We start from the raw sequence: 27,199 nt of genomic DNA on the forward strand, positions 1-27,199 counted from the left end.
AAGTGGAAACATTACAAAACAAGCGGTTTCTGTTACGGACTTCCTGAACGCAATTTGCCGGGACCTGTTGCATGAAGAGTCCGCGGAACGGCCGTCACGCTGGCGGTGAACGACTGAAATAACCTCCCTGTATTTGTAAGTAAATAATCTGGTTTTAATTTCAATTGCTTATTTTTTTAGACTAACCACCACTGGATTCCAATTTTTCTCTTTTTTATGGAAGTGCATGTAGTACTCCAGCACAAAATAATTCACAGTTAATTTAACTAATATTAAGTAAATTTTTTAAATGAGTAATGGCAACTGTAACAGAGCTATATTTTCAACTAAGTAGTTATAGTTGTATCTTGGTTACTTCTAAACAAAGACGCAAAACAGCACATAAACATTTACATGTACTCGAGGAAATGTTTTTAATATTCTCAACACACACACAATTCTTACAGAAACTCTTTAACACACACAAAATATCATATACTAATAGCAAAACATACAGCATACAATTGAAAAATTAACAATGTTGGACAATTGGTTCTTTCATAAAATTAAAAAGTTTATATTATCACTCATCTTTCTCCTGCTCTAACACTAGAAATTCCTGCAATAACTTACAGCACTCAAAAATTGTTTTTTTTATGCCATCCGTCAGTATCTTCACAGAGGTGACTGCTAGAAAGATGTTTTCTGTGTTTTATTTCCATAAATCAGTTTGCCAACATTGCCTGCTAGTCAGAAATAACTAACGTGTCTTGTTTACACTTCAAGCATGCCTTCAAACTCCTTACGGTTCCACCAGCAACGTAAAATGCAATACCCCCAGTTATTAGTAAAATAATGTATGCTGGCAACAAAGAATCCACATATGCTTTTCTATTTAATAATGTCTGTAAAGAGAAATCACATGAAAAATTAAACACACATTTTACCTATATTTATTTTACATTGTAACAACTTTAACAAATGATGTGTCATGTTAGATACCATGAAAACAAGTAACTTTTCCTTACTTCTTACTTACATTATGTTGAAGGTGCTTAATTTCAATGCCAAAGGGGTTTACAAGCTTTGCCCAACAGCTAGAGGTATGTGGCATGGTTGACCCTAGCAATGGTTTGAGTTTTAACTAAATAAAAGCCAAAAGGAATAATATTCAAAGGAAATTAGAAATGTATAAATTGGAACAAATGGGGTTTGGGAAAATCAGGATGCAGACTCTGTACATTCTGAGAAGTGCTCAATTTGTTCTCTTAGTCTTTTACTGGTCCACTATTTCTGTAAATAGTTTGTAATTTAGGTATAATTCATGTACCCTGGTTCCACAATATGGAGTTTTGTTTTGAAAGCAAAGCAACATATTGCTGGCAGCTGTACTTGTAATTAAGTGATTCTGGTGATTCACATGTGCTATTGTTGTCACAGGTAATTAAAACGTGACGCAGTGTAAATTTTTTCAGATTCATAGACTTCTCAGCAGCCACTGTACATGCCACATTGATGTTTATGGAGGTTTTCACACATACATGTTGACCAGAGGTGGTTGTAGGTACCTGCAATTTCTATTAATTTATTTTACATGTTTTGCCAACAATTTTTGTTACTGATATTGAGTGGTTAATAATTCTAGTGCACAAGGTTCTGTAGTTTGAGGCAAAAATCTCACATAAGTCCCAGCAACAACCAAGTTGCCAATTTCTTCCTTGTAAACAGTCTCTATTCTTAAAATATAAGTAATAGGAATGCAATCATTTTTCACTGTCCATGTTAGAAATTGTATCAGCCAAGATTATATCAGTCTATAGATGAAAATTTCTTGAATTCTTGGAATCTGGATAGTGGCATGCATGCCCAAGGGTATTTGTGTGGTCATAAAGCATACAGACCATAACACATTATTTCTAGGATGCTTTTTGAAAAATATAATGCAAATTTTGTTTTAAGGGATACTTTCATGCATTTTTTGGCTGTTTAGTGCATATAATCTGCCTCCTATTTACGTGGGTTGGAAATTTAATAGTGGCAACATTGCTGTATATATGGAACTGGTGCTTCTCACTTATACCACATGTTAGTTTGATACCTAAGCTACCTCCAAGAAAATTGACTCTTCCTTCCAACACTAGGCACATGCGCAGTGATGAGAGTATCACTGAAGTTGGTGGTCTTCAAGTTGCGTAGTCAGAACCCCACTAATTTGAATCTTCTGGTGATTCTCGGCTTACCTCCAGGACAGACCATCAATGCACAGTATTACTGTACATTTTTGTAACATAACCTGCGACCTGCATTGCAAAAGAAGAGGGGACACTTTCTGCTGAATCCTCCCATCATTTTGCAAGACAATGCTCAGGCGAATGTAGCGCAACCTGTGGCTGATTTGGTAGCTCGTTGGGGCTGGCAGACGTTCCACCAGCCCCTGTGACTTTGATTTGATCCCTAAGATGAAGCTTCCAAACTGTTCCAGAGATTTTTCAGGCAATAGACCTCTCCATTCAAACCATCAACAGAGCAGGCACTTCTACAGAAATAATACGACTTCCACGTCACTGGCAACGGGTTGTACACAATGCTGGTGACTACATCAAAGGGCCGAGGTATCTCTTTCCTATCACTTGTAAATTAATACTTGCCACTATTACATTTCCAACCCACGTATCACTCTGCAAAAATTTTACTGACCCATCCCTGCTGAAATTTCATTTTATGTATTAAATTTGGCTGACAATGTCACCTTGTAATCAAAGGGTCCTGGGACCAAATTTTTAGTGTAGGCACATTATACAGAGGTTCATATTCCACTTTAAACTGTAGATCCAGTCCTGATTAACATATCTGAACATAAAGTTGACTTAAAACAAACTTTGCCAAACTTTTTACATGATACATGATCACAAAAATAAGGCTCATGAACAAGAGTTAGATATTTCAGTAAAGGAGAGAGACAATATGCATTGTCATGGAATAATTACAACAAATGATAATACAGTATTTTTTCGATTTTTACCTTCACTGGACAACAAAATCCAAATACAATGGATGCCTCCCAACTTTAGATTTCTCCACTTTGTAAATTTCTCTGCATTATAAAACTCTTTAGAGACAGCCCCCAGAATAAAAACCATAAAACTGAAGTTCCACTGTAACAGTAAAATTTCAAGAGTACAATGCAAAGCTGTTTTTCAGTGAAGGGTATAAATTTTATAAATTGTGCATTTGAATAATTCTATAAAAATGCTCATTACATTGCAATGCTGCATCCAGGGTTTGAAATCATTAAAAACTGGTGGGGGGAGGTAGATCTTAATTCACACACACATATTATATAGATATATATAATTATATGTATATTTATAAGGTTATTAAATATAAAAATAAATTACTAAATATTTCAAAATACATTATTGTTAATACATATAAAGGAATAAATTTCTTACATTTACATGCATCACAAATTTAAAAAGTAGCAAATTAACTCCCTTACTAACTGGTCTAGTTAAGCTGTCCAACTATTCCAACAAAATAGTTGGAATAGTTTTATTATGTGTAGGTTCTTGTTTAGTTTTGGATTTCTATTTATATAAAACAATTAGTTTTATAGTTATATTTGTCTTGCATCTTTCTTTCTTTTACTGTGCATACATTGTTATTGGTGTAGATCTGTTAATGGTCTCGAGAGAAAGAAAGCGTACAATATTCACAACTACACTTTCGATTTTATCCTTAGTAAAGTATATTTAAAGTCAAAACTAATTGCTTATCTTGTGTTGTTATAACAAAGACTCTGGTGGGGGGAAATCCCATGTCCCCCAGGATTTCACACCCTGGCTGCACCCCATTTTACACTGCAGAAATGCACCCTCCCCCCAAAACTGTTGGAGATTATTAGCAAGTCTCACAGGTCACATCAAAGATTCTTTTTGCTTCAAGGGAGTTCCCAACAGCAGTTGCTGGCACAAGATGAGCATAGACGGACTCGTGTGCAGTGAGCTGCTTGAACGGAAGTGAAAAATATTCAGCGTAAAACCAATCATTTGTAATGTATAATCCTCTTCCTAGTTTAGATTAAGACAGACTACTATAATGTTGTGTTTTAGTGACAGCTTATTGAGAAAGCAGCAACTAACACTCCAACTTCATCTTATGAAGTTTGTTGATACTTTGGTGCATTTATCAAACCTACTCGAAAAAGATAAAGTAATTTATTCACGTTTCATGGAAAAAATGCATTAAAATTTAATGAACCCAAAACAATGATTTACTTTATCTGCAAAACTGATTACCTCTGTTCTCCTAATTTTGATGACCAATGACCCCATTTACATAGAAACCTGTTGCTTCATTGACTGGTCGGCCTCCAAATTGTACTGATTTTTCCAACACACACTACATGAGCTAGTTGCTTCAGTGGCACACACAGCTGGATACAGGGAATGGGCCCATGCCCCCACCTGAGTATGTCATTAACAAAAAAATATAGTAATATGTATCAGCTAAAATGTAATACTTTCATGATATTATGCAGACAGACTGGTACTACGCTGAAGCTGCAAACAGCCCAGACAATTCCACCTCCACACTCTCCTTGTTTTATAATCTTTCCCACTCACATTACACAAAAGTGTAGGCAGACTAGCCCTGTAAGGTTGCGTGTGTGTGTTTTTATCTTGGTGTAAGCTTGAGAAAGTTCTGGAAAACCAAGACAAAATGTCACAAGAAAAATAAAAACCACTTAAAATAACAACATTATACGGTACTTACCAAACATGACACCACCATGTGGCTTGCAATGACCCAAATTATTAGAACATAATTTCTATTATCAGCAGCAGAAAAGAAAATCACACCCCAAAATGTATGTAACAATATGAAACAGAGAGTAGTTGCAGCTGAAGTTATGAAAAAAAGGTCAGATCCTCCCTTCAGGCCCATTGTTCCTGGACCAACTGCATCAGCCAAAACATTCACCAATGAAAAAGCACCACTCATTACACCGAAACCCAAACCTGAAACTAAAGATATTTCATATAATTTTTTGAATACAAAAATTTACTATTCTACTGTGCACTTTACAATTATGTGTAAACACTATCCAGAAAACTGAAAAAGAGAAATGTACAAGGTGCATTCAATAAATAACTGGAAAAGTAGTATAAAAAACCTAAAATACGACCGTGATTGTTATATGTGTTATTTTGGGAAGGCATCTGTAAGCTATTCATAGCTTATTCATGCCTGCCTCACGCACAGTATGCTGGGAAACAATTACACAAGATGACGGCACCCTTAAAGCTAATTCACATATACGGTGTCGTGCCTATGCCGTTCCCCTGCCATGCTCCGTCCGTGCCATGGCCGCAACCATTCACACATAGGGTGCCGTTCCCATGCCATGCCGCTACTGCTTTATACACCATTTCCAAAGATGGATTTCAAGGAGGAAGATGTTATTGCTTGTTGCGCGTATCTTCTTATGGAAGATAAGAAGAAAGACTGGAGATACTGGGTTCATACACTGTGGAGAGCAAGAGAAGAGGAGGGAGAATTCCACACTATTTTTGCGTGACTTAAAGACAATCAAGAAAAGTTTTTTAGGTATTTCAGAATGAGTGTTGTGAAGTTTGAGACCTTATTACACGTCGTGCAATGTGACCTGCAAAAACAAAATTCAAGATGGAGACTTTCCATTTCCGCTGAAGAGAAACTCGCACTGACAATAAGGTACTTGGCTTCAGGAAGCTCACATATATCTATGGGTTTCAGTTACAGGATCGCTCCTTCCATGGTTAATCATATCGTGTTTGCAACATGTGATGCAAAAGACACATTTATCGAAGAAGGAATTACCTGAACCAACGGAAGACATGTGGAAGAAAGTAGCAGATGATTTTTACGCATTGTGGCAATTTCCGAATTGCTTAGGTGCCATTGATGGCAAACATGTACTCATACAAGCTCCAAAACACTGTGGATCTCTGTATTTCAGCTACAAAAAGATATTCTCTGTTGTTTTGCTGGCACTTGTGGATGCTAACTACAAGTTCTTTGCTGTTGATATAGGAAGTTATGGTAAGTCGAGCGACTGTGGCATTTTTGCAAGATCTATTTTGCAGAAGCGATTAGATGACAGTAGTTTGCACGTTCCAGAACCCAGATCGCCTTCTAACTCCAACGAACCTCTGCCCTTTGTAATATTAGGCGATGAAGCATTCCCCTTGAAGATATATTTACTGCATCCTTACCCTGGAGGAGCGGAAGCTGACAATGAGGGGGGAAAATATTCCATTACAGGTTGTCAAGAGCACGTCGTGTTGTTGAAAATGCACTCGGCATTCTTACGCAGAAATTTCGAGTGTTTTATGGTTGACTGCAAGTGAGTCCCATTAATGCTGATAAAGTCATCAGAGCTGCATGTGTTTTGCATAATAATCTCAGAGATGATGCATTTCGTCCTGAATAACCCGATTGGAGGGATGAACCCCGGCCAGACCTTCCTTCACATCTTTGCGTCGTCTAGGTGGAAATTATCATGGTGACTGTATTAGTATCCGAGATAAATTCTGTGACTATTTCAATAATGCTGGAGCTGTACCATGGCAATTGCAGATGTTAAGAGCAGGACAAACAATTGAATAGAGACTGCATTGAATGATGCTGCTGTTCACATGAGATACAATATATACAAGTGTTCATACTATTGTACTTTTAATATTGTTATATCTATACACACAATGTACACTCATTTATATGTAATCATTTTCTATAATAATTGATATGTATGGCACTGTTTTCTGTAATGTAATGTATGTTTGGTATGTAATAATGAATAAAGTTGTAAATAATAAATAATAATAAAAAATAATAAAAAAGAAAGCAACAAAATGCATATAGCATCTGTTTGTATGTGTGTATGCATATTACACATATATTATTATTTTTCAATAATAAAGCAAGTAAATACATATCTCTCTCTCTCTCTCTCTCTCTCACACACACACACACTATATTTATAATATGTATCTAATATATACATATATATATATAATATAAATATATAATATGTATATAATATATATAATATGCATACACACACACAAACAGATGTGATATGCATTTTGTTGCTTTCTTTATTATTATTTTTTCTTACAATCGAGGGTAACAAACGTTTCTTGTAATATCAAATCCAGGAGAACCAATGAAAGATTGGTGTTGTAGGGGGTTTGAGCATTGGAAAAGCTGTCATACACCTGACTGCTGTTTTCCGGTGTTTGGAACGTATAATTAGCATTACCTGTTGTTGGTCTTCTTTGTAATATTTCAAGTTCCTTGTTATTCACCATGTTGAAAATTTATCTTTTCATTTCAACCTGATCCACTTCTGGAAATGTTAATATGATTTCGGCAATGTCTTCAAAAAATAACATCAGTTTCTTCTTTGCTGACGATGTCTCCTGGTCTGGATTGTTTCTTTGATGAATGAAGTTCGTCAATGCCTCAGCCAGACCTGGTGACTCATTCTTTCATTTCCTGGAGGACGACGAAGAAGCAACCGGTGAAGCAACAGAACATGATTGTTCCTCTCAGTCTTCTTTTTTGATCTTGTTCTTTATCATCTAAATCATCTCCTGGAGCCAAATTGCTGTGCGTCCCCCTTGTCTGCAAAAATCTTCTCAGGAATTGCATTTGGTCTTCGTATCACCACTTCTTTATTTTCTTCACTCCCTGACCACTTGTCGTTTTCCTGCATTGCAAGGCTTTCCGATAGTACGTCCGTAACGACGCCCACTTTGCTTTACATTCATCTCCTGTACTGTTCAGTTTTTTGCCTATATCGGCCTAAATATTATCTTTAACAAGATTATTATCATAGTCGTCATGTTGTAAGCTGTATAAGCATTCGTGCTCTTGCACCAACATTATCAATTGCTCTTCATTCATTTTCTAAGACAACACTCAACCACAGCCTCGCTCAACAATGAGCCCATTTGGTTTCTGGTCAATTTTGTGTCACTTTGTGTACTCCCGAGGAAAGCCGAAGGATTGCGGCCTTCAAGACATTACCGGGATGGTTTCTTTTCAAGATGGCACTGCCGGGGCATGGCAGGGGAACGGCACGGGCACTGCACATCATGTGAAAATTAAAAATGACAACTCAATGAATTTTCAATGTCACAGTCTGAAAAGAAACTTTATGGACCATAGCACTGATGGGGCATGGCACCGTATGTGTGAATTAGCCTTTACAGGAGTGCTACAAGCTGGAGCAGTGAAGTGTCGTGAAATTTTTGTTGAGTGAAGGCGTGAAACTGATAGAAATTCATCGCCGCATGACAGTTCAGTAAGGTGACAACTGTATGAGTCGATCACAAGTGTACGAGTGGGCTGAGAAGTTCAAACAGGACATAACCAGTGTTGAAGATTCTCCACGCCCAAGTTGTTCTGTGAATGCAGTGGAGGGCTTGACACAGGAGAACGAGCATATTATTGTCAGTGAAATTGCTTCCCAGATGGAAATAAGTGTAGGATCAGCCCACCATATCAGACATGAGATACTGAGGTTTAGGAAAGTGTGCGAGGTGGGTTCCAAAACGTTTGACACTGGAAATGGAGAGATGTGTTGTGTGTGCAGGGAGCTTTGGCGCCATTATGAAGCTGACGATGAGGCATTTCTTCATCGTATTATCACTGGAGATGAAAGTTGGGTTCATTTCTATGAACCAGAACATAAGAGGACAACAATGGAATGGCGACATCCTTCGTCTTCCAGACTGAAAAAGGTGCGTGGTCAAAGGTCATGTTAACTTTGTTTTGGGACCACAAGGGACCAATTCTTGAACATTACATGCCCAGAGGTCATAATGTAAACAGTACCACCTACTCCAACCTTTTGCGTGAAAAACTGAAACCAGCCATTCTGCAGAGACGACATGGTCTGGTGTCCACTGGTGTACTTTTGCTCCATGACAATGTGAGACCACACACTGCCAGTGTCACATTGTCTACCATCGAGGACCTAAAGTTTGAGTGCTTACCCCAATTGCCATATTTGACCAATCTTGCACCTCCCGATTTCCACACTTTTGGCCCACTGAAAGATGCACTAAGTGGATCGAGGTTCCAGAATGATCACGAAGTCCAGTCAGCAGTGCGTGAATGGTTATGCATGCATCCAAAAGATTTTTTCCCTGTGGAATCAGTGCCCTTATCAAGCACTGGCACAGGTGCATTGAACTAGGGGGGACTATGTTCAAACATAGTACTGTAGTTCTTTTGGTGCTTGTAATAAATATTTGTTACAACATATTTCCAGTTATATATTGAATGAGCCTTGTAATACTTATTACAATCTTCAAGGGTTCATCACTAATTAACACATAGAAATAAAAATTCAAATGACAACATTTTTAGACAATCTTTATTCCACATATTTTATTATTAAAACATCAGAAGTGTAACTCATGTGAATGGAAGAAAAATCAGCATCATGTAACTAGGAATTCTTTAAAAATATATGTATAGTACAGCCTTGACTAGGGATACATTCAAATTAAGTAAATAGTACTTCAAGTTCACATTTATCACCAAAAATCATTCACTGCTGTCTTTAGAGTGACTTACCACATAAAGTAGCCCATGTTGGACCATTACCAGAACTATGGATAACAATTGGGACTCGACAAGCAAGCAGCAACTTCCACTACATGGAAAAAGAGCTAATCATTATCCTATCCAAGAACACTTTAGTTTGTATCCCATGCAAGAAAAACTTTCAAACCACAGACCGTTTCGTAAATGATTTATCCTGTAATTTGTGATGACTGCCTGCTAACACTAAAACAGAACTATGGTTAAACTTACCATATGCCAAAACATGTTTGTTGTTGCTAATTTGTGCATTAACATCGGTGACTTTCTTCAATCCTCCCTCAGCTCTGCGGAGCAATTTATATAGCAAAAACCGAAATAACTCTTGAAACAGTACTGAGAAAACTAGGCCAAATTCTAACGTGTTCTTCAACTGTATCACCACAAACCATAACAATGATGATAGTAGTAATGAGAGTAGCCAGAAAAAGGCACTGAAAGAAAAAAAATATTTCATTACAAGTCGAATTCAAACTTTGCATATGTACAATCATTCAGATGTCTTTCAATCAACAAATTTACACTTTGTTCTAAACTGGGATAACATAAGAATACAGACTAAAAAACATTAATTAATATTAACTCTTCACGGGTTGTGTGAGAAAAATTACATCCATGGTCGCACATGGTGCCAGAGACAGGGTTCTGTTCTGTTCAATTAAAGGTCTAAAATGCCAAACACTCAAATTATTATCAAGGAATCCCCCCCCCCCCCCTAGCGACTCCAAAATCTGACTAACATTGAAAAAAAAATTGTGGTGTAAAAGAGGAAGGTTAGAAACTCGGCTAGACAGAGGGAGGGTGTTGACAAACAATCAATAAATGGCAACCTTAAAACCATACACCTGGAACTAGAGACAATGCATGACCAACGCAGGGTTAAAACATGAAGATCTAGTTTATACTGTATCATAAAGTTATTTCACTAATGCTCACAGGTGAAAAAAACTGAAAGTCACAAAAAAATACATATTTTTAGACTATCTTTCACTATGAAAACAAACTTCAATGGCCTACATGCATGGACGTCCACAGGATTTTTCCCAGGGAGGGGCAAGGAAGGTATTTTTCTCCAGGGCGGGGGGACAAATAAGGCACATTTTCCCCAAAAATAGTGTTCCTTAAAAAAACATTGCTTAAATTTGAATTTATGGTGTTCATGCAATAATTAACACATATTATTGTGGTTAAAATGAAATCATGTGTGAAATACATAATTTTTGGTTGACTTTTATTTTCCAGGGGGGCACCCCCCCTCTTCCAAATGCCCATGAATACATGTATCACAAAACACACACAATTAAGTTGCCATTGTATTGGATCCTACGAGAAGTCAAATATCATGATCAATTTAACTATTTAATTTCATGTACAAAAAATTGAAAGTAGAAAGATTCCTAGAGAGACCTTTATGCACTCCCCTGTGCTTTTGCACTATGCCATTAAGGCGAATAGGGGATGTGGTCACGGCTGAAGGTGGGGGTGATGTGATCAGCACCACTCCCCTGGTCCCCTTTAGCCCCCGGAGATTCCTCAAGGTGTCCACTTTATAAGATGCTGGGTGGGTTCCAGAGCTGCTTGAACAGATGGAAAAAATCCTGGTTCTCCCCCACCTGAGTCTCTCGCATGGTAGTCCGAGAGACCTGTATACAGTTTAAATTACACTAGCAATCCAGTGAATAAAGGAGTTTCATCGCCAGCCAGGTGACTTCAGGTCTAAAGTGTAAATGTCTGATGAAATTCCAAAATGTAAACAAGCAGACAGCTGTAGGGGATGCTTGTCGCAATTCTTCCAAACTGGGAGGATACCAACCCCCATATTCCCCTCCACTTCCAGCACCAATTCAGTTAATCCTTTGGCTGCCACGAGGATACGCAAATGAAAATTGTTCCCATACATCCAACATAAGTAGGGTAACCAGATGTCCGGGTTTTTCCCGGACATGTCCTACATTTTAGCCTTTTGTCTGGCATCCAACAGGAATTTGAAAAATATCATAAATGTCCTACATTTTGAGCATCACATAATAGTAATTAGGAAAATACTTGCTTCAGTTGAACAAAGAGAATTCATGCTAGTTACAAGTCTATGGACTGCGCTCCAAAACTCAATAGTGAAATTTATTTTGATTCAGTCATTGTAATTGCCCAAAAATAAAATACAAATTTGTCCAGCTAGAGAATAAACGGGAAAACGGAAGCAATTAATGAACAAAGTTTTGGGGCCATATCCTGATGTTACTGTTCAATACCTGAGAGCAATTTCTTGTTTGGAGTTTACACTGATGGAACAAGGTGTTTCCATTCTTATTAAATATTGAGGGCGTCCCCGATGGTGCAGTGATTGCGTCGTAGCATTGTAATCATGAGGTCCCAGGTTCAATTCCCGGTGGAGGCACATAGTGGTTCGGTTCCCACTTTAAACTGTAGGTCCAGTCCCGATTAGCCTTACTGTGCGTAAAGTGGACTTAAAACACCAACTCAATCAATCAATCAATCTTATTAAATATTGTGATTGTAAAGCAGGGACTATAGAGAACAAAGTTATTCAGGGTGCCTGCCAGTCAGGAAAGTCAACAAAAAGTAAATAAATCAACAAGTAGGTCAAGATGTCAATAAAAGTCAAGAAATTATTCTTGTGGTCAGGACTGATTGGTTGATTTAGTTTTTTTTACTTCACTTTCCTGCTCGTTTTTTCTAATCGTGAAGATGAGGATGAATAATGGTACGATAAGATGGATGAAGGGACAATCACAAACATACAGAGACGACCAACGTAAGTCCCACATATGATTATACTGGCTGTGAGCCCAGGTGCCAGACTTTTTTTTTATATATATACAAACAGTTCATGTTGACGCCAAAGAAGACAGTAATTCAGTTAGATGTTTATTTTGTCTTTGAGGCACTGGTTGACTGTAGATTCTTTAGTGAGACTCCAGTGTACCAAATTATATGATTATTTTTTTAAAAAGGATATTTCCAATAAAGTCTCAAGTTTGTGAAAGTTGCTTACTAGGTTCAAGGGATCTAAACATTTTCACATTGCCAGAATATTTTGAAACATATAGGGGCATTCTGGATATATTCTCTAATAATATTACAAAGAACTTTGATAAAAACTTAAGAGAAAATGAGACACTACTGGTATGTATTCTGGATAAATACCCAATTTTTAATCACTGAAATAAAATGTGGAACAAGCTCCCAAGCATTTCATTCAAACTATCACTACCTGCAGCCATAATGTTTCACACTGACCATGGATATTTATTCAGTTTAAACGTGACTGCAGAAAACATGTTTTCCCTTAGTACTCCATACACTCTGTATAAAAGGGAGAAGGCCACATAACTTTCATTTTCAAACCTCCCTTCCGACTGCATGGAAAGTCTTGCACCTAGTGCATCATGTTTTCTCCAAGCACTGAAAAGTGAGAAGAATGCACCAGAATCTATACAAATGCAAGTGAAATCATGTCAAAATTACCTACTTGCAGCTTTCAATTCTTCTAACTACTAAATACAATGCAGTCTTAGGTAAAACATCCACAACTATACATATTCAATTAGGAAATCACAATTCACACAAGACAATGATAACAACTACATGTTATTTCAAACCAATGTTTTAAAATAATTGCAAAACGTCATACACATCAGTATGATTGATTGATTTGTTGTTTTAAGTCCACTTTATGCACAGTAAGGCTAATCGGGACTGGACCTACAGTTTAAAGTGGGATCCGAACCACTTGTGCCTCCAACGGGTATCAAACCCGGGACCCCTTGATTACAAGGTGACGACGCTACCACTGCGCCATCGGGGAGGCCACACATCAGTATGTTTTAATATTATTTAAATATAAAAACAATGGCAAAAGGATTACTTCGAATATTCACAAAGCAAACCTGTGAATGATGCACTGATTTAGATTATTTTTTTCTTCTTTAATACAGAAAAATACCATGCAACATAATAATTCTACCAGGATCACTCCTATTTTGCCACTAAACTTGTCAAGTCAGCACAAGTGCACTTGCGTCAATGGTCACAAATAATGTGAATAGACTGTACATGTGTGCAAAAACCTTTAATATCACAAGTAATGTGGTGAACAATTCTGAAACACATCATCGAGAATTTTACAAAATTCTCAAGATGCCTTCACTTCAATTTAATTCTGCAAATACCACCAAAAGAAATCATTGCAAAATGAACCTATTGACCATCCTCTAGAGTTACATTGCACTAAGACAACAAAACACTAAACTGAATTGCCTGACCTGCTCATGTGCAACTACCTCACCAAATATTTTACACACACACACATTGAAGAAGTTGCCTAACTTAACCAAAAGTAGTGGGGGGGTTAGGAATACCATAACTGATAAAATAATTATACACGCATAAGGTCAAAACCAAATACTGTTGTTGTTTTTTACCACAATCCATCAGCTTGTGAGAATACCATTACCACTGAGTTCCCAACAGAAAAAAATGATAATTACTCATGAAATAAATTATGATAGAGTTCTTTCAATATCAGCATTATACGTATACAGTTTCGACATGCATCCAATTGTATACTTGTCTCTAAGGATGTACTGAACAGACTTGTTGATTACTTATCGTGCCCTTTGTGGACAACATTTTTTCCATTAAACTCCCACATGCTTAAGTGAGTAGATTAGGTGCTCTTGGCATTATAATTATACTTATTTTCATTCCTCTCCAGTATGTTTTCTGTGAAAAAATTGGTAACGGATCGAACATTAAATGATTTTAGCAAGTTTTCGGAGAATTTGGGAGTGCTTTCGATAACTGGAAATGGTTGAGGAAGGTGGTTCGAAGCTTGGAGAAATTAATTGGCACAGTTAAAAGCTTCACTAAGTTTTATTTACCAAGAAATTATGTTTTGGAAAGTAACTTTCATGATCATCCACACTTTGCAGGGTACAACTGTGCTTTGTTTATGGTCTTCTCAGACCTGAAGTTCCAGCAGATTTTTGTGAGAGGATCCAAGGGTGTTTCATGCTTGAGACCAGACATTACTTCATCAGGTGCTGGAAACCTTTATGGACATTATTTTAATGAGAATAACGTAACCCACCTAACCTAAAAACGAAAGCATTTAGGGACATACTACCTCCTTGCACCCCACGTATGTTAAGTATATAGCAGCAGCAGTCCATATCCAAGACAATAATAAATGAATGACTGTTCGCAAACAAAGAATCCCATAAAAGTATGTGGAAGGGAAAATATTTTATTCAGAAAACATGCTGTAAGTAATCAGTAAGACACTAAAGTATGTATTAACAGACATAAGTGTAAATTAGGGCTGAACCAATACCGATGCTGATGCATTGGTATCGAAAAGTATCCGTTGGAATTCGTCCACCAATACTATTACGACATATTGGTATTTCAGGGGTCCGAAAAAGGCGGTGTGACATTTTTGATGAGTAATTATTCTAGGGATTATGCAAAATTCAAACTTTATTTTTTATTTAGCACCAACTTTGTACGAAAAACTGTATTTTGTGATTACATAACGGTAAAAATTTGGTATTCCCCGGACACCTATTTATTGAGAAAATTTCAGATACAGCACAGGTGGCCATTTTACACTGAAATTGTCAACAATGAGAAAGTAATAATTATAATAAGCATAAAAATAAAAAAATAAAATAATTAAGAGTAACAAGAAAATATAAAAGTGAATAGCAAATGAACAAAAAAATAAGTAAAAGATGGCACTATGTGATATTAATTACAGGCATTTCTGATGGAAGACCGAAAGGCAAACTCGGAGGAAAATATATCAATATTTGAGGGGAGATCATTATATTGTGCTGCAAGTCTGTAAAAGAGAGATCTTTTTTGAATTTCTAGTCTAGGTTTTTTGTATGAGGGACACTATTTATATTTTGAGCCTTGGCAACACTGATTGAAGTTAGGTGCGATTTGACGTTTGCACGGAATCGTCTGGCATTATTGACCATAACGTACTTCAAATGTTTTGTCAATAGCTTCATTTGTGTTGTTTATGTTGCCTTGGAGATTGCGCGACAACAATAAAATGGAATTAACTTGTGAACATTTTTGTGCGATGATTTTTTACGATTTTCGACGTGGATTATCAAGACAAGAGTGCATCGATCAACTTACTTGCACATTTGGCGATGAAGCCCCATCCTTTGCCACTGTGAAACGCTGGTATAATGAATTTAATCATGGCCGCCATTCGCTCACCGACGAGATTCGCGAAGGTCGTCCAAAATCAGTTGTTGTTCAAGAAAACATTGATGCTGTGCAAAACCTAATACTGCAAGATCGTCATGTGACATACTGTGAGATTGAGGCAACCATAGGCATTAGTTCCACCAGCATATATAAAATATTACATGATCATTTAGCTGTGAGAAAGGTATGTTCTCGTTGGATCCCACACAATTTGACAAAAACTCAAAAAGATGCTCGCGTCAATTGGTGCAAACAAATGCTCAATAAATACAATCGTGGTACTTCAAAAGACATATACAAGATTGTAACAGGTGACGAATCATGGATATATGCATATGAGCCGGAACATAAACAGCAGTCGACTGTATGGGTGTTTCAAGATGAACCCAATCCAACAAAAGTTGTTCGCGCTCAAAGCACATCGAAACAAATAGTCGCCTGTTTTTTCGGGAAAACTGGTCATGTGGCAACTGTGCCTTTAGAGGAACATAGAACGGTCAACTCTGAATGGTACACAACAATTTGTTTGCCAGAGGTCTTCGGTCAAATACGGAAAACAAACAAATGCCGTCGGATCATTCTTCATCAAGACAATGCCAGCTGTCACACATCTCGTCTAACAACCAACTTTAAGAACAGTCAAAAAATCGAATTGATGGGTCATCCGCCGTACAGTCCTGATTTGGCACCCAATGACTTCTTCTTGTTCCCGAATGTCAAGAATAAATTGCGTGGACAACGATTTTTGTCGGCGGAAGACGCCGTTGATGCGTTCAAAAACCATATTAAGGAGGTGTCTCAAGAAGATTGAAAAAACTGCTTTAACAAATGGTTTGAACGAATGCAAAAGTGTATTGACCATAAAGGAGAATACTTCAAAAAACAATAAAGCAGTTTTAAATGCCAAATTCCTGTTTTTTCATTGTTAGGCTCAAAATATAAATAGTGACCCTCGTATAAAATAATCTTGTGTTGCGTGTTGTACACATAGGTACTCGAAAGTGGAATTCCTCAAGAAGTGTGTTGCAGCGGATTTTGCCATTCACAATTTTGTATAAATAACTGAAATCATTCTGCTGATAAGCAGTTTGTAAGTTTAGAAAAGACAGGAGATGCAGAGATGAATAATTGCGTAATGAGGGCACCCTATGACGGACTATAGCTAGGAAGAAGTGAAAGACTGAATCGATTCTGGAGAGGTGAGTGGGACATGCCATGGACCAGACGAGAGAGCAGTATTCTATTATTGGGGAGATGAATGATTTGAAGTACAAGGTGAGGGCTGAGATGTCACTAATTTCAGTGAAACGGTAGAGTAAACCTAAGAGACGCATGGCCTTTTTTGTGGTGAATAAAATATGTTCCTCAAATGTGAGCTTTTGGTCGAAAACGATGCCTAGGTCTTTGTGAGAGGATACTGCTTTGATGTTATTGCCACAGATGGAGTAAGATGACGTTAACAGATTCTTCTTGAGTGAGATAGTGATAGTAGTACACTTGTCAGGATGTAATGTAAGGTCCCATGTCAGGCACCAGGAAGTAAATGTTGCTATGTCATTCTGAAGAAGATGAGTATCGTCGGAAATGGAGATTTCTCTGAAAATTTTACAGTCATCTGCGAAAAGAAGGTAATTGCTAGAGCAGGGCATGAAATTACAAGTTTGAAGTCAGTTGCCGGACTAAAATCTTTGGTCGCCACTATTTTATATTTATAAATAATAAAAATATGAGCAATTATTAAAAAGAACATACCTTAGGAATTAATGTTTATGTAGCGATGTCGTTCAGCACTGAAGTACCACTTAACAATCGCAACTGCTGGGTCAAACACTGACGGGGGGGTTCATTTACGGAAACTCTGAGCAAATCATCCAGTGTCTCAGTCTTTAGAGAGTTCCTGTAAATAGTCTTCGAGTCTGTTGTGACAGCTGAAACCTCTCTCACATGAAGCTGTGCTCACTGGTAAACAGCTCAAAATGTAAAATCTGGAGCAAATTGGGGAATCTTGCTGAACACTCCTCACTGTGAATCTTCTCCAGCATCTGATTCAAAGTCAGAGAAGGAAACAAAAGTTTGTATTCTGTCCACTCTGCTAACAGAACATCCATTTTCTCATTATAAAGGCTCAGGTTCAAGTACATGTAGAGCATCTTTATTTCTTCTATCCCAAACTGAAGAATATTTTCTTTGGGAGGCCAACCCAAGGTGTCGAAAACATGCAGAGATGCAATCACATCTGTTGATATAAATTGCAATCTTTCTGTGATGTACACCTTCTCATTGTTAATTAAGTTTCCTCTAACAGTCTGAAACTCTTGCTCTCCATTTTGAATGTTTGTGAGCTGCACATCCCTGATCTTTCCTGAAATGAATGCATGGTCTAAGAAATCTTGTTCGCTTGGTCCAACATTAGATTCCAGGTCAGCCAAAACTGAAATACAATGTTCAATTCTTATTTTCAGAGATGAAATCAAAAGACTCTTATTTTGTAGTGCCACGCTTACAGGGTTCAGTTTCATCTAAAAATCCAAAAGGAAGTACAGAAGCTTAACAAATTTAAATTGCTTCAAACTTTTCAGCAAACCCTTAGGTTTAGTACTATCATTGTCTTTTCCATGGGTCACAGCAGCTTTCCATGATTGAAAGAGATCTCTTACAGCACTTTCTTTGCTGGCTAACCACCTAATAGCGTGGATATCATTCAGTTTTAGAATTTCTTCTCCTATAACTTCTGCCGTTTCTCTCAAGAGGTGAAGTCTTTAGCAGAGCCATGATAAAACTGAAAAATATTCCTAATCACGGAATCAAATGCTCTAAGATATTAACTCCAACACAGCTAACTGCAAACGGTGTGCAAGGCAGTGAATATTTATAATTTTATTACAAATATTTTTCATTTGCACACCCAATTCTGATTTGTGCCCGACCATATTTGCTGCACCATCAGTACCCAAGCCTACAATGTAATACTTGTTTCTGTATTATTTGAACCTATTGCCCAATCTAAATAATCAGTTATGGCTGTGAAGTGACCAGCAGAAGTAGCGTTTGGGAGCTCTATTACTCCTAAAATGTCCTCTTTGATGTAACCATCAATTGCATCCACGTATCGAACATACACATTTGCATGCTCGACTGACTATCTATCTGTGGATCCATCAATCAGAAGGCTGATGTATGTACTTCTCTTTATTTTCTCCACTAGATCTAACTTCAAAGTTTCAGCTATGAAATTAATAAATTCTCTCCATTGCTTTTTATTGCCATTCTTAGATAGAACACTCACACTTAATTTACCTGCCAAACACAGCAGATCTGCAAAGTCTTTAAATGGCTTCTCATGTTTAGCTACATAGTATGCTACATTAAATAATTTGTAAGATGGGGTCGGCATTGAGTGGACACGGGGTTTTCAATCGCCTCGCTTTCCAAAACCATGTATGAATGTTGGATTGAGATGTTCGGGCATATTTGACACACATTTGAAACAACAAAATTTTAGTCGCCAGCCCCAAGCTTTTGGTCGCCAATGGCGACCGGAAATTTCGCGCCCTGTGCTAGAGGGAGCTGTGAGATGGTCGGCAAGGTCATTGACGAATAATATGAACAAGAGAGGTCCTATAACACTACCCTGTGGAACTCCAGAGAGGACAGGAAGAAAGTTAGAAACAGTTCCTGGAAGAACAACACGTTGTTGGCGATTGCTAAGGTAATCTGTGAGAAGGGTTAGAAATTTGCCATGAATGTTGAATCTATTGCATAATTTGTGAATCAGAAGATGATGACTAACAGTATCAAAGCCTTTGGCCAGATCAAAGTATATTACATCTAATTGTGAATTATTTGAAATGCATTTCATAGCATGTGAGAGTAAAACAGACAGGTTTGTAAGACAGGAGCTTCCAGGAAGAAAACCATGTTGCTTAGAGCTTAAGTACGGAGAAACAAATTTGTGCAGTCTGTCTTTAATTACTTTTTCACAGATGATGGACAGAGGAGAGAGTAAGGAGATTGGTCTGTAAGATGAAACAAACTTCTTGTTACCACTTTTGTGAATCGGTGTGATGTTAGCTTGTTTCCAAGCGTGAGGAAAGATGCCTTCCGAAAAACATCTGTTCAAGAGAATGGAAAGCGGATAGCACAGTTTTCCTGAGGAACATGGTGTTGATATCGTCCAGTCCTAAGGCACAGTGAGCTGAAAGAGACGACAATAGATTCTTCACCTCATCGGGTGTAGTGACAAGCGTTGTTAGAGAGGAGGAACAGACTGGTCTTACATTTGGTAACGCTGCAAGGGAAGACGGGGGGCAGAAGTTACCATGATAATAAGCGTTGAAGAGTTCTGCCCTTCGGTCGCCTATCGCACTTTCACTATCATGTGTAATTTCAGCTTGAATCCTACTGTTATTTTTCCTCGAGTTTATTAGATTAAAAAAGTTTTTTGGGTTTTCCGGGATTGTTGCAGTGATATTGTCTATATGTTCCTTATATGTTTTTCGAAAGAGATACTTTGAGTGTCGTCGCAGAACAGCAAAGGTATTGTGCATGTGTTCACTCGGGAAGCCCTTCCAAAGTAGTCATGCTCGTGTCTTGTTGGCCAGTACATCCCGTACTTCGGAGTCGAACCAACACGGCAATCTACGAGAAGATATTTTCCCTGTAGGCACGTGGTCCGTCACTGCTGCTTGAATGACACCTGTAAATAGGTCAGCTGCCTCGTCTTCCAAAAAGCCCCAGGGGAAGGAGTCGAGGGAAAGTCTTATCTCCTCCCACGGTGCTCGGTTCCACAGGTAGCATTTGTTCTGGATGGAGGAGCGATGACCTCTTCTAGGGGGTGGGGGGACGAGAATAGAAACATCCAAACTGTCGTGGTCGGAGGTCAGCAGGTTCTTACCTGGCATGATACCAATATCGTTTAGGGTGGACAGAACATAATCCAGGTTGCTGTCCTTCCTGGTGTTGAACAAATTATGTTGTTTCAGGTTTAAACCACAAATGAAAGTTTCAATAAACTATGCGTCGTTCGTACATTTTGCTGTTCCATTCACAGGGTCTTGCCAGTCAATGGAGAGGTTGAAGTCGCCGAAAAGCGCAACATCTCCCAGGGCAACTGCCGCAAGTAAAGAATCTAAACATTCTTCGAGGAGGAACAAAGGACTGTTTTTGTGTGGCCTATAGTAAGAGCCAACGAGAAGATTCTTGGCACCGGTCACTGAAACTTCCACCCACAGTATTTCACAGTTCCTTTTTGCTTGGCCATTTTGAGTTAACACAGATCATAACGCCCCCACCACGAGTCGCACGATCGTTCAGATATATGGTGAAATGGCTTGCAAATGGCAGCTCACTGTCACAAACGTTTTTTGTCAACCACGTTTCAGTAAAAATTAGGCAGTCATATGCCATGAGTTAACATGCCAAAGTTGCACAGTCGCCAAGCTTATTCTTAATGCTCAGTGTATCTTGGTAATACACAGAGAAATTTGCCACCGTTTTCACAGGCGCCGGATTCACATGTATGTCCCTGCAGATCAAGGGCATGCAGAGGAGGTGAAAGTACCGGACCGGGGTCCCCTTACCTGCCGAACGTTGTTCCCTGCTGCTGGGCGAAGCCATGGCGGAGACACGCACACGTGTTGCCACAAGTGCCGAAAAAGAAAATCTCATCTGAGCACATCTCCACCGCAATAGTTCATCAGAATCCTTTGACACAGCGGAAGGAATGCTACACTGAAGCCACGAGTACACTATGATTAAACACAGGCCGAGAAAAACACTGAAAACTCTCGAAACACAGGACGACGATCAGCAGCACAACTACAACTTGCCGCCATCTTGTCTTGTCTTCGTTTAGTCGATTTTTGACATTCGTACTTACCTATCTGCTTCGTGGAACATTCTTTAAGGTGTATTCAAGTTCTTTTGATCAAAGTAATTGCAATTTTTCACATTACGAGTACATCATTCTCGTAGTCTTTTCGCTTGCCTGAGACACAATGGTTGTGTTTTGTCAATTTTCATTTGTTATGCAGTGCTTCAACCTTCGGAACCCAAGAAATACCCAAGAAAAAAGCTCAACATCTATTTTTTTCTAAAGTTTTTCGCATTGTCTTACAAAGAAAATTGTAATGATTCGTGGGGCTATCCGTCCCGGAATCGGTGGGAAATTTTTAAACTACAAAATTCTTTTCGTTTGAAATGTTTGAGTCCAAATTTCCCACCGATTCCAGGCTCCGCCCCTGGGGTAAATGACCTACCGCGGCCCCGCCTCTGCTCCGGCTTTCTCTATAGAGTCCCTGTTAAAGGCATGTTAGAAATTGGCCAGAGTCACCTGCCCCCAAATGAGCCCCAAACTTGTAAATTTGAAGAAATCCGTTTCCTCTTCAAATCTACACGGAACTCTTTTAAACTGTAACTTCCCACATCCCTGGACTCTCTTTGAACACACATATACCCACAGCCCATTCCTTCTAACAAGTAGCTTACATTCACTGCCACATTTTGGACATTCCATTCCTTTCTTCACGATCCCATGTTCAATGAAAAAAGGCACTGGATGTTCCACACCTGGTACAAATTTCACCACGCATCCACGACACGTCATGTTTCTAACTTTCGTTGCAAACACAGATGGTTCGAAACACTGGATACCCAATCAACATGAACAAAACACAATCACGACACGTGATGATATACGAAAGTGTAATTGCCAAAGGCTATTCTCCATCGGAGAATTAATTTTCAACAAAGAACATGAATTTCCGCTATTTTACATTCCCACATCACACAAAACAACTTCCAGATGTTAGACAATGATACAGGAACTTATTACCGTAAGTAGTTTTGGTAATTATCCGATATCGCCCGAACAGATTTCTTCAAATTTACAGGAGAAACTACTTACTGAAATCAGTTTCTGTAGCATTGTCAAAGTTCTTGGAGGTATTTTCTTTCGCGGAAACTGAAAACTTCACCATAGAATGCTGCAGAACAAGAAATAATCACTTGTTACGTAAGGAACACGCATCTTCTGTAACATTAGGCCATTGTTTTCATTATGTACGTGCAGATGGCGTGAGCGTAGAAAGTCACGCGGTCTCGCCAGTGTTTCCAAACGTGCCTTTTTTTTTACGAGATTTTTTTTTAACTATGCTTACCTAACCTAACCTTGCCGGAAATGGTCCATGGGGCTATCGTGAATGGTTTTTGGGGCTATCCGTCAATGGTTTTTTGGGCTATCGTGAATGGTTTTTGGGGCTATCCATCAATGGTTTGTGATGACATAATGAACACGAAAGTAGGTATTTTTCGGTTAAGAAGGTTGAATCATTGATTAACCACTCTAAATCGACAAAACACAAGAACGACGCACGATGATCCATGACGAGTGCACGCCATATTGTATGTTACCCAAGCATAACAAGGAAGACAAATAATGACTCGTAATATGAAAAGTTGACACTATTTTATGGAAAAAGGCATAACTACACCTTAAAGAATCTTCCGCAATGCAGAATAGGTAAGTATCAATGCTAAAATTAAGGAAATAAAGCCTTATCGGATAAGTACCGTAGTTTCTTCTGTAAAAATGAAGAAATCTGTCCGGGGAATATCAGGTTAGTACCAAAAGGATTACAGAATTGGAACCTAGGCCATGAAAAATTATGCGTATCTGTAAACTAGTACCCATTTGTATTGAAACTGTAAATGCTACAAATAAGGGTTATCTGTAAAATGAACTCGATAACTTATTACGTACATTATTTTTTTTCTTTCTTGGCAGGAATTATGAGTTTCACCTGTTGAATGGCCACTGTTTTTTGTTTAATATTAAGTGTTCAAATGTTGGTAACAGTTTCATGCATCGGAGACACATTTCTTCAATTTTACACAAGAAACTACTTACGGAAATGAGTTTCTCCAAGGTTTATAACCTCCGTCGATATATGTTCTTCCTATAACTTCATTCTACAATGCAGCAGAACAATAAATAATCACTTTTCATGTAATAATATTGCGCATTTTGTGAAAATTGACAACATCATGCCGTTGTTTCCAAGATGTACCTGCAGATGGCTCTAGCGTCGGAAGTCACACGATCTCGCTAGTGGAATCAGGGTTTCCAAACGCGCGATTTTTTTCGAGAAACGCGAGTTTTTTTTTCTTCGAGAAACGGGCGGTTTTTTGTCGAGAAAGGAAAATGGTTTTTCGATGAATTTAGGGGTGAAATGGGTGCTAATGGAACCTAACCTAACAGGCCTAACCTAACCTCGTGTGAATGGTTCGTGGGGCTACCCGTGGATGGTTTTTGGGGCTACCAGTGGATGGTTTTTGGGGCTAACGTCAATGGTTTGTGGGGCTACCCGTGGATGGTTTTTGGGGCTAACATCAATGGTTTGTGGGGCTACCCGTGGATGGTTTTTGGGGCTAACGTCAATGGTTTGTGGGGCTACCCGTGGATGGTTTTTGGGGCTAAAGAACAATGTTTCATCGAAATGTACAATTTCCAGACGTGATCCCCGGTTTTTTACAACTTTCATGCACAATAGAGTTGGCAACTTTGATATTCGAAAACAAAAGAAGCGTTACAATTCGCAAAGCAAGCGATATCGCACCGTGACGTGCTTTCCGTAGCATTAAGGAAAATGGTTTATTTTAGGAGAAAAAGTGTTTGTTTTCGTGCAAAAAGCATATTGGCACCTTCCACTATGTTCCGCAATACATAATTGGTAAGTACAAACCACGAGAAAGACAAAATATCCGATTTAAATGTGTCTCCGATGCATGAAACTGTTAATCAAATGTTTACTTTCCACAACACAGCCATCAAATTACGTGATACAGAGCCCGCTCTGCCTCTTTATGATGTCGGAAATGCTGTGATAAAAAGGACCAATTTTATTTGTAGAGAATGTTTGTCTATATCGGATAAACAAATCCTGAAACATTCACTACCCATGCGAAAATAATTAACTAGTTACACACTACCAACATTTTGTAATTTTGACGAATATATCGCTGCAATTGATGTGTGTTCATCTGTGCAGGTACGTGTATGCGTGTGTTCTGTAAGGTGGATATATCACTTTAAATAGGAGAATGAATAACCATTCTTCAAACAAACCGTGAACTTACCTAGCTATCAATATTATTATGCGAATAGGATCTCTAGCTATTGTAAAAGTAAACATGGCAAGTGGTGGGCCAAATGCTAGAAATGCACAGCCAAAAAATTCCATCACAGTCATTTTGATACACTTTTTTTTTTGCCCTTTTCTTGTTTACTTCACGTACATTTTAGATACAGTCTGAAGTCTCTACACAGACTACTAACCGTAGCTTTAGCTAGCTACCCTTGAATTGGGGTATCCCTTATTACACAGCACTTGAGCAAGTTTTCGTTCTGACGTCAGACTAGTGATTGCTACATTGTTAGATTATGTCTGTTAGGTTTGGTTCGATTAGCATAAATACACAGAAAAATTATTAATAATGCTAAGAGAACTAAATCTAGCTAGCCTAACTTAACAACTTAGGCATTTAGCCTACAATAAAAAAATCATTCTCCAGGTTGCTCAAGTGTTGTGCGATGAGGGAAACCCCTTGAGTGACTATCGTGTTCTGACGTCAGCGAGGAATGTATTCGTTGTTGTTTGATTTGATTTAAATACACTGTAATTTTTCGAGCTTCATCATTTTTTTATTAATACGAAGAGTCATAAACCTAACGTAGTGAAACAACAAGAACATTTATCGTGAAGTTGGAAGACGAAGGTGTTCAATATGGCATGAAATAAGTAAGACAAATGACAACTACAGGCAGGATAGACCACAGAACGTTCTTAATGTTTTTCAACTTCTTTTCGTCAACACTTCCAGTCCACGAATTGGGCCGCGTCCGGATCGCCAGCAGATGTCACCTAGAGCACCGTTCATCCGGGGACTCAGTCAACCTCCGTTGTCCGAATTCGCGGCAGACGTGGAGTCGGAGGGGAGAGCAGAGAGGCGCAACAGATGCACGCTTGAACTTATTGTGACGTTCCGCTTGGCAGCCATATTCTAACTTTCACTTTGTACAGACAACATTTACTGATTAGAGGATGTAAAACTCAATTATACTTTAACATTTTATCGATAATACTGAATGTAGAAAAATTGTAAATGATGAAAAAGCATGTTACATTTTTAATATGAGTAGTAAATAGATGGAAATCATTGTCATCTTTGTTTAGCGTCTGCCTTCTGCTTCCGTGCGATGCGCCCCAGAACGCAGTGGGTGAAAATTGACAACTGACACTTGGCGGCAAAAGTGACAACCGTACTACAAGGGGACATGTAGATTCGGACGACTTGGACGTCACGCGAGAGCAACGGGAGAGAACGGGACGGAGCGCTTGCCAATCCCGATACGGCCTTCAAATCCGCACTCCATTACCATACTCGGAGGATGCTCGCTTCAAGGCCGTGTCCGAATCGGCAGGAGATATCACCTAGAGCACCGTTCCATCCGGGAACTCAGCCAGCGTCCGTTGTCCGATTTGGCGGCATACGTGGAGTCGGAGGCGAGAGGTGCGACAGATGCATGCTTGGCAGCAATATTCCAACTTTCACTTTGTACAGACAACATTTACTAAATAGACGAAGTAAAACTCAGTGCTACTTGGACATTTTATCGATAATACTGAATGTAGAAAAATTGTAAATGAAGTAATAGAAGAAATAGCATGTTACATTTTTTATATGAGTAGCAAATAGATGGAAATCATTGCGTTGTTTGTTTGGCGTCTGTCTTCTGCTTCCGTACTGTTCGGGCTGACACCTGGCGGGAAAAGTAACATCCGTACGAAATTTCCCGAAGCTCTGAAAATCTCTATTTCTAGACACTTGCAATGCAAAAGAGTCGAGAATTAACAACTTTTTAAAATTTTCATTCGGTATTTCCCGACTGGTCGGGATCCCGAGAAGTCGGGAAGTCATTTCCCGAAGTCTGGATCGGGACGGGTATACCGGATCATTCGGTATTTCCCGATCCCGGTCCCGATTTTTCGGTATCCCGCACACCCTACAAGGCACTGATATTTTGATAATTGAGCAAACTGCGTCAAGTAAATGATCTGTCTGCTCAACGAGCGAAAATCTTGCTCTTCGAGCGTCGCTCAGATACTTGACGGGCCCCAATGAAAGTAACAACCGTACTGCAAGGGAACATGTAGATTCGGACGACTTCGACGGCAGACGAAAGCAACGGGAGAGAACGGGACGGAGCGCTTGCCAATCCGGACACAGCCCAGGTACGTAGAGGGTCAACGAA

At 38.7% G+C, this 27,199-nt stretch overlaps 2 protein-coding genes across 2 annotated transcripts; one reads left to right on the forward strand and one right to left on the reverse strand.

Moving 5' to 3' along the window:
- Positions 1 to 108: 108 nt before the first annotated feature.
- On the reverse strand, positions 109 to 25,201 carry LOC145984341 (gamma-secretase subunit Aph-1-like). Its single transcript, XM_083117991.1, has 4 exons — positions 25,024 to 25,201; positions 9,853 to 10,073; positions 4,756 to 5,006; positions 109 to 884 (listed from the first exon to the last, which is right to left on the reverse strand). Exons 1-4 carry the CDS (start codon positions 25,134 to 25,136, stop codon positions 726 to 728), a joined length of 744 nt encoding a protein of 247 aa, XP_082974117.1. The 5' UTR covers positions 25,137 to 25,201; the 3' UTR covers positions 109 to 725.
- Positions 5,420 to 6,361, forward strand: LOC145984312 (uncharacterized). Its single transcript, XM_083117971.1, has 4 exons — positions 5,420 to 5,457; positions 5,599 to 5,779; positions 5,835 to 6,063; positions 6,264 to 6,361. Exons 1-4 carry the CDS (start codon positions 5,420 to 5,422, stop codon positions 6,359 to 6,361), a joined length of 546 nt encoding a protein of 181 aa, XP_082974097.1.
- Positions 25,202 to 27,199: the final 1,998 nt, after the last annotated feature.

This window comes from Lepisma saccharinum, chromosome 2 (genome assembly GCF_977018435.1).
Source record: "Lepisma saccharinum chromosome 2, izLepSacc3.1, whole genome shotgun sequence".
NCBI classification, from domain to species: Eukaryota; Metazoa; Arthropoda; class Insecta; order Zygentoma; family Lepismatidae; genus Lepisma; species Lepisma saccharinum.

Coding starts and splice junctions, on each gene's coding strand:
- LOC145984312 (XM_083117971.1), top strand. CDS start 5,420: ATGGATTTCAAGGAGGAAGATGTTATTGCTTGTTGCGC. Junction 5,458..5,598: donor GATGTTATTGCTTGTTGCGC/GTATCTTCTTAT, acceptor TAGGTATTTCAG/AATGAGTGTTGTGAAGTTTG. Junction 5,780..5,834: donor ACAGGATCGCTCCTTCCATG/GTTAATCATATC, acceptor TTATCGAAGAAG/GAATTACCTGAACCAACGGA.
- LOC145984341 (XM_083117991.1), bottom strand. CDS start 25,136: ATGACTGTGATGGAATTTTTTGGCTGTGCATTTCTAGCATTTGGCCCA. Junction 10,074..25,023: donor ATAATAATATTGATAGCTAG/GTAAGTTCACGG, acceptor TTTTTCTTTCAG/TGCCTTTTTCTGGCTACTCT. Junction 885..4,755: donor ACATGGTGGTGTCATGTTTG/GTAAGTACCGTA, acceptor TTCTCTTTACAG/ACATTATTAAATAGAAAAGC.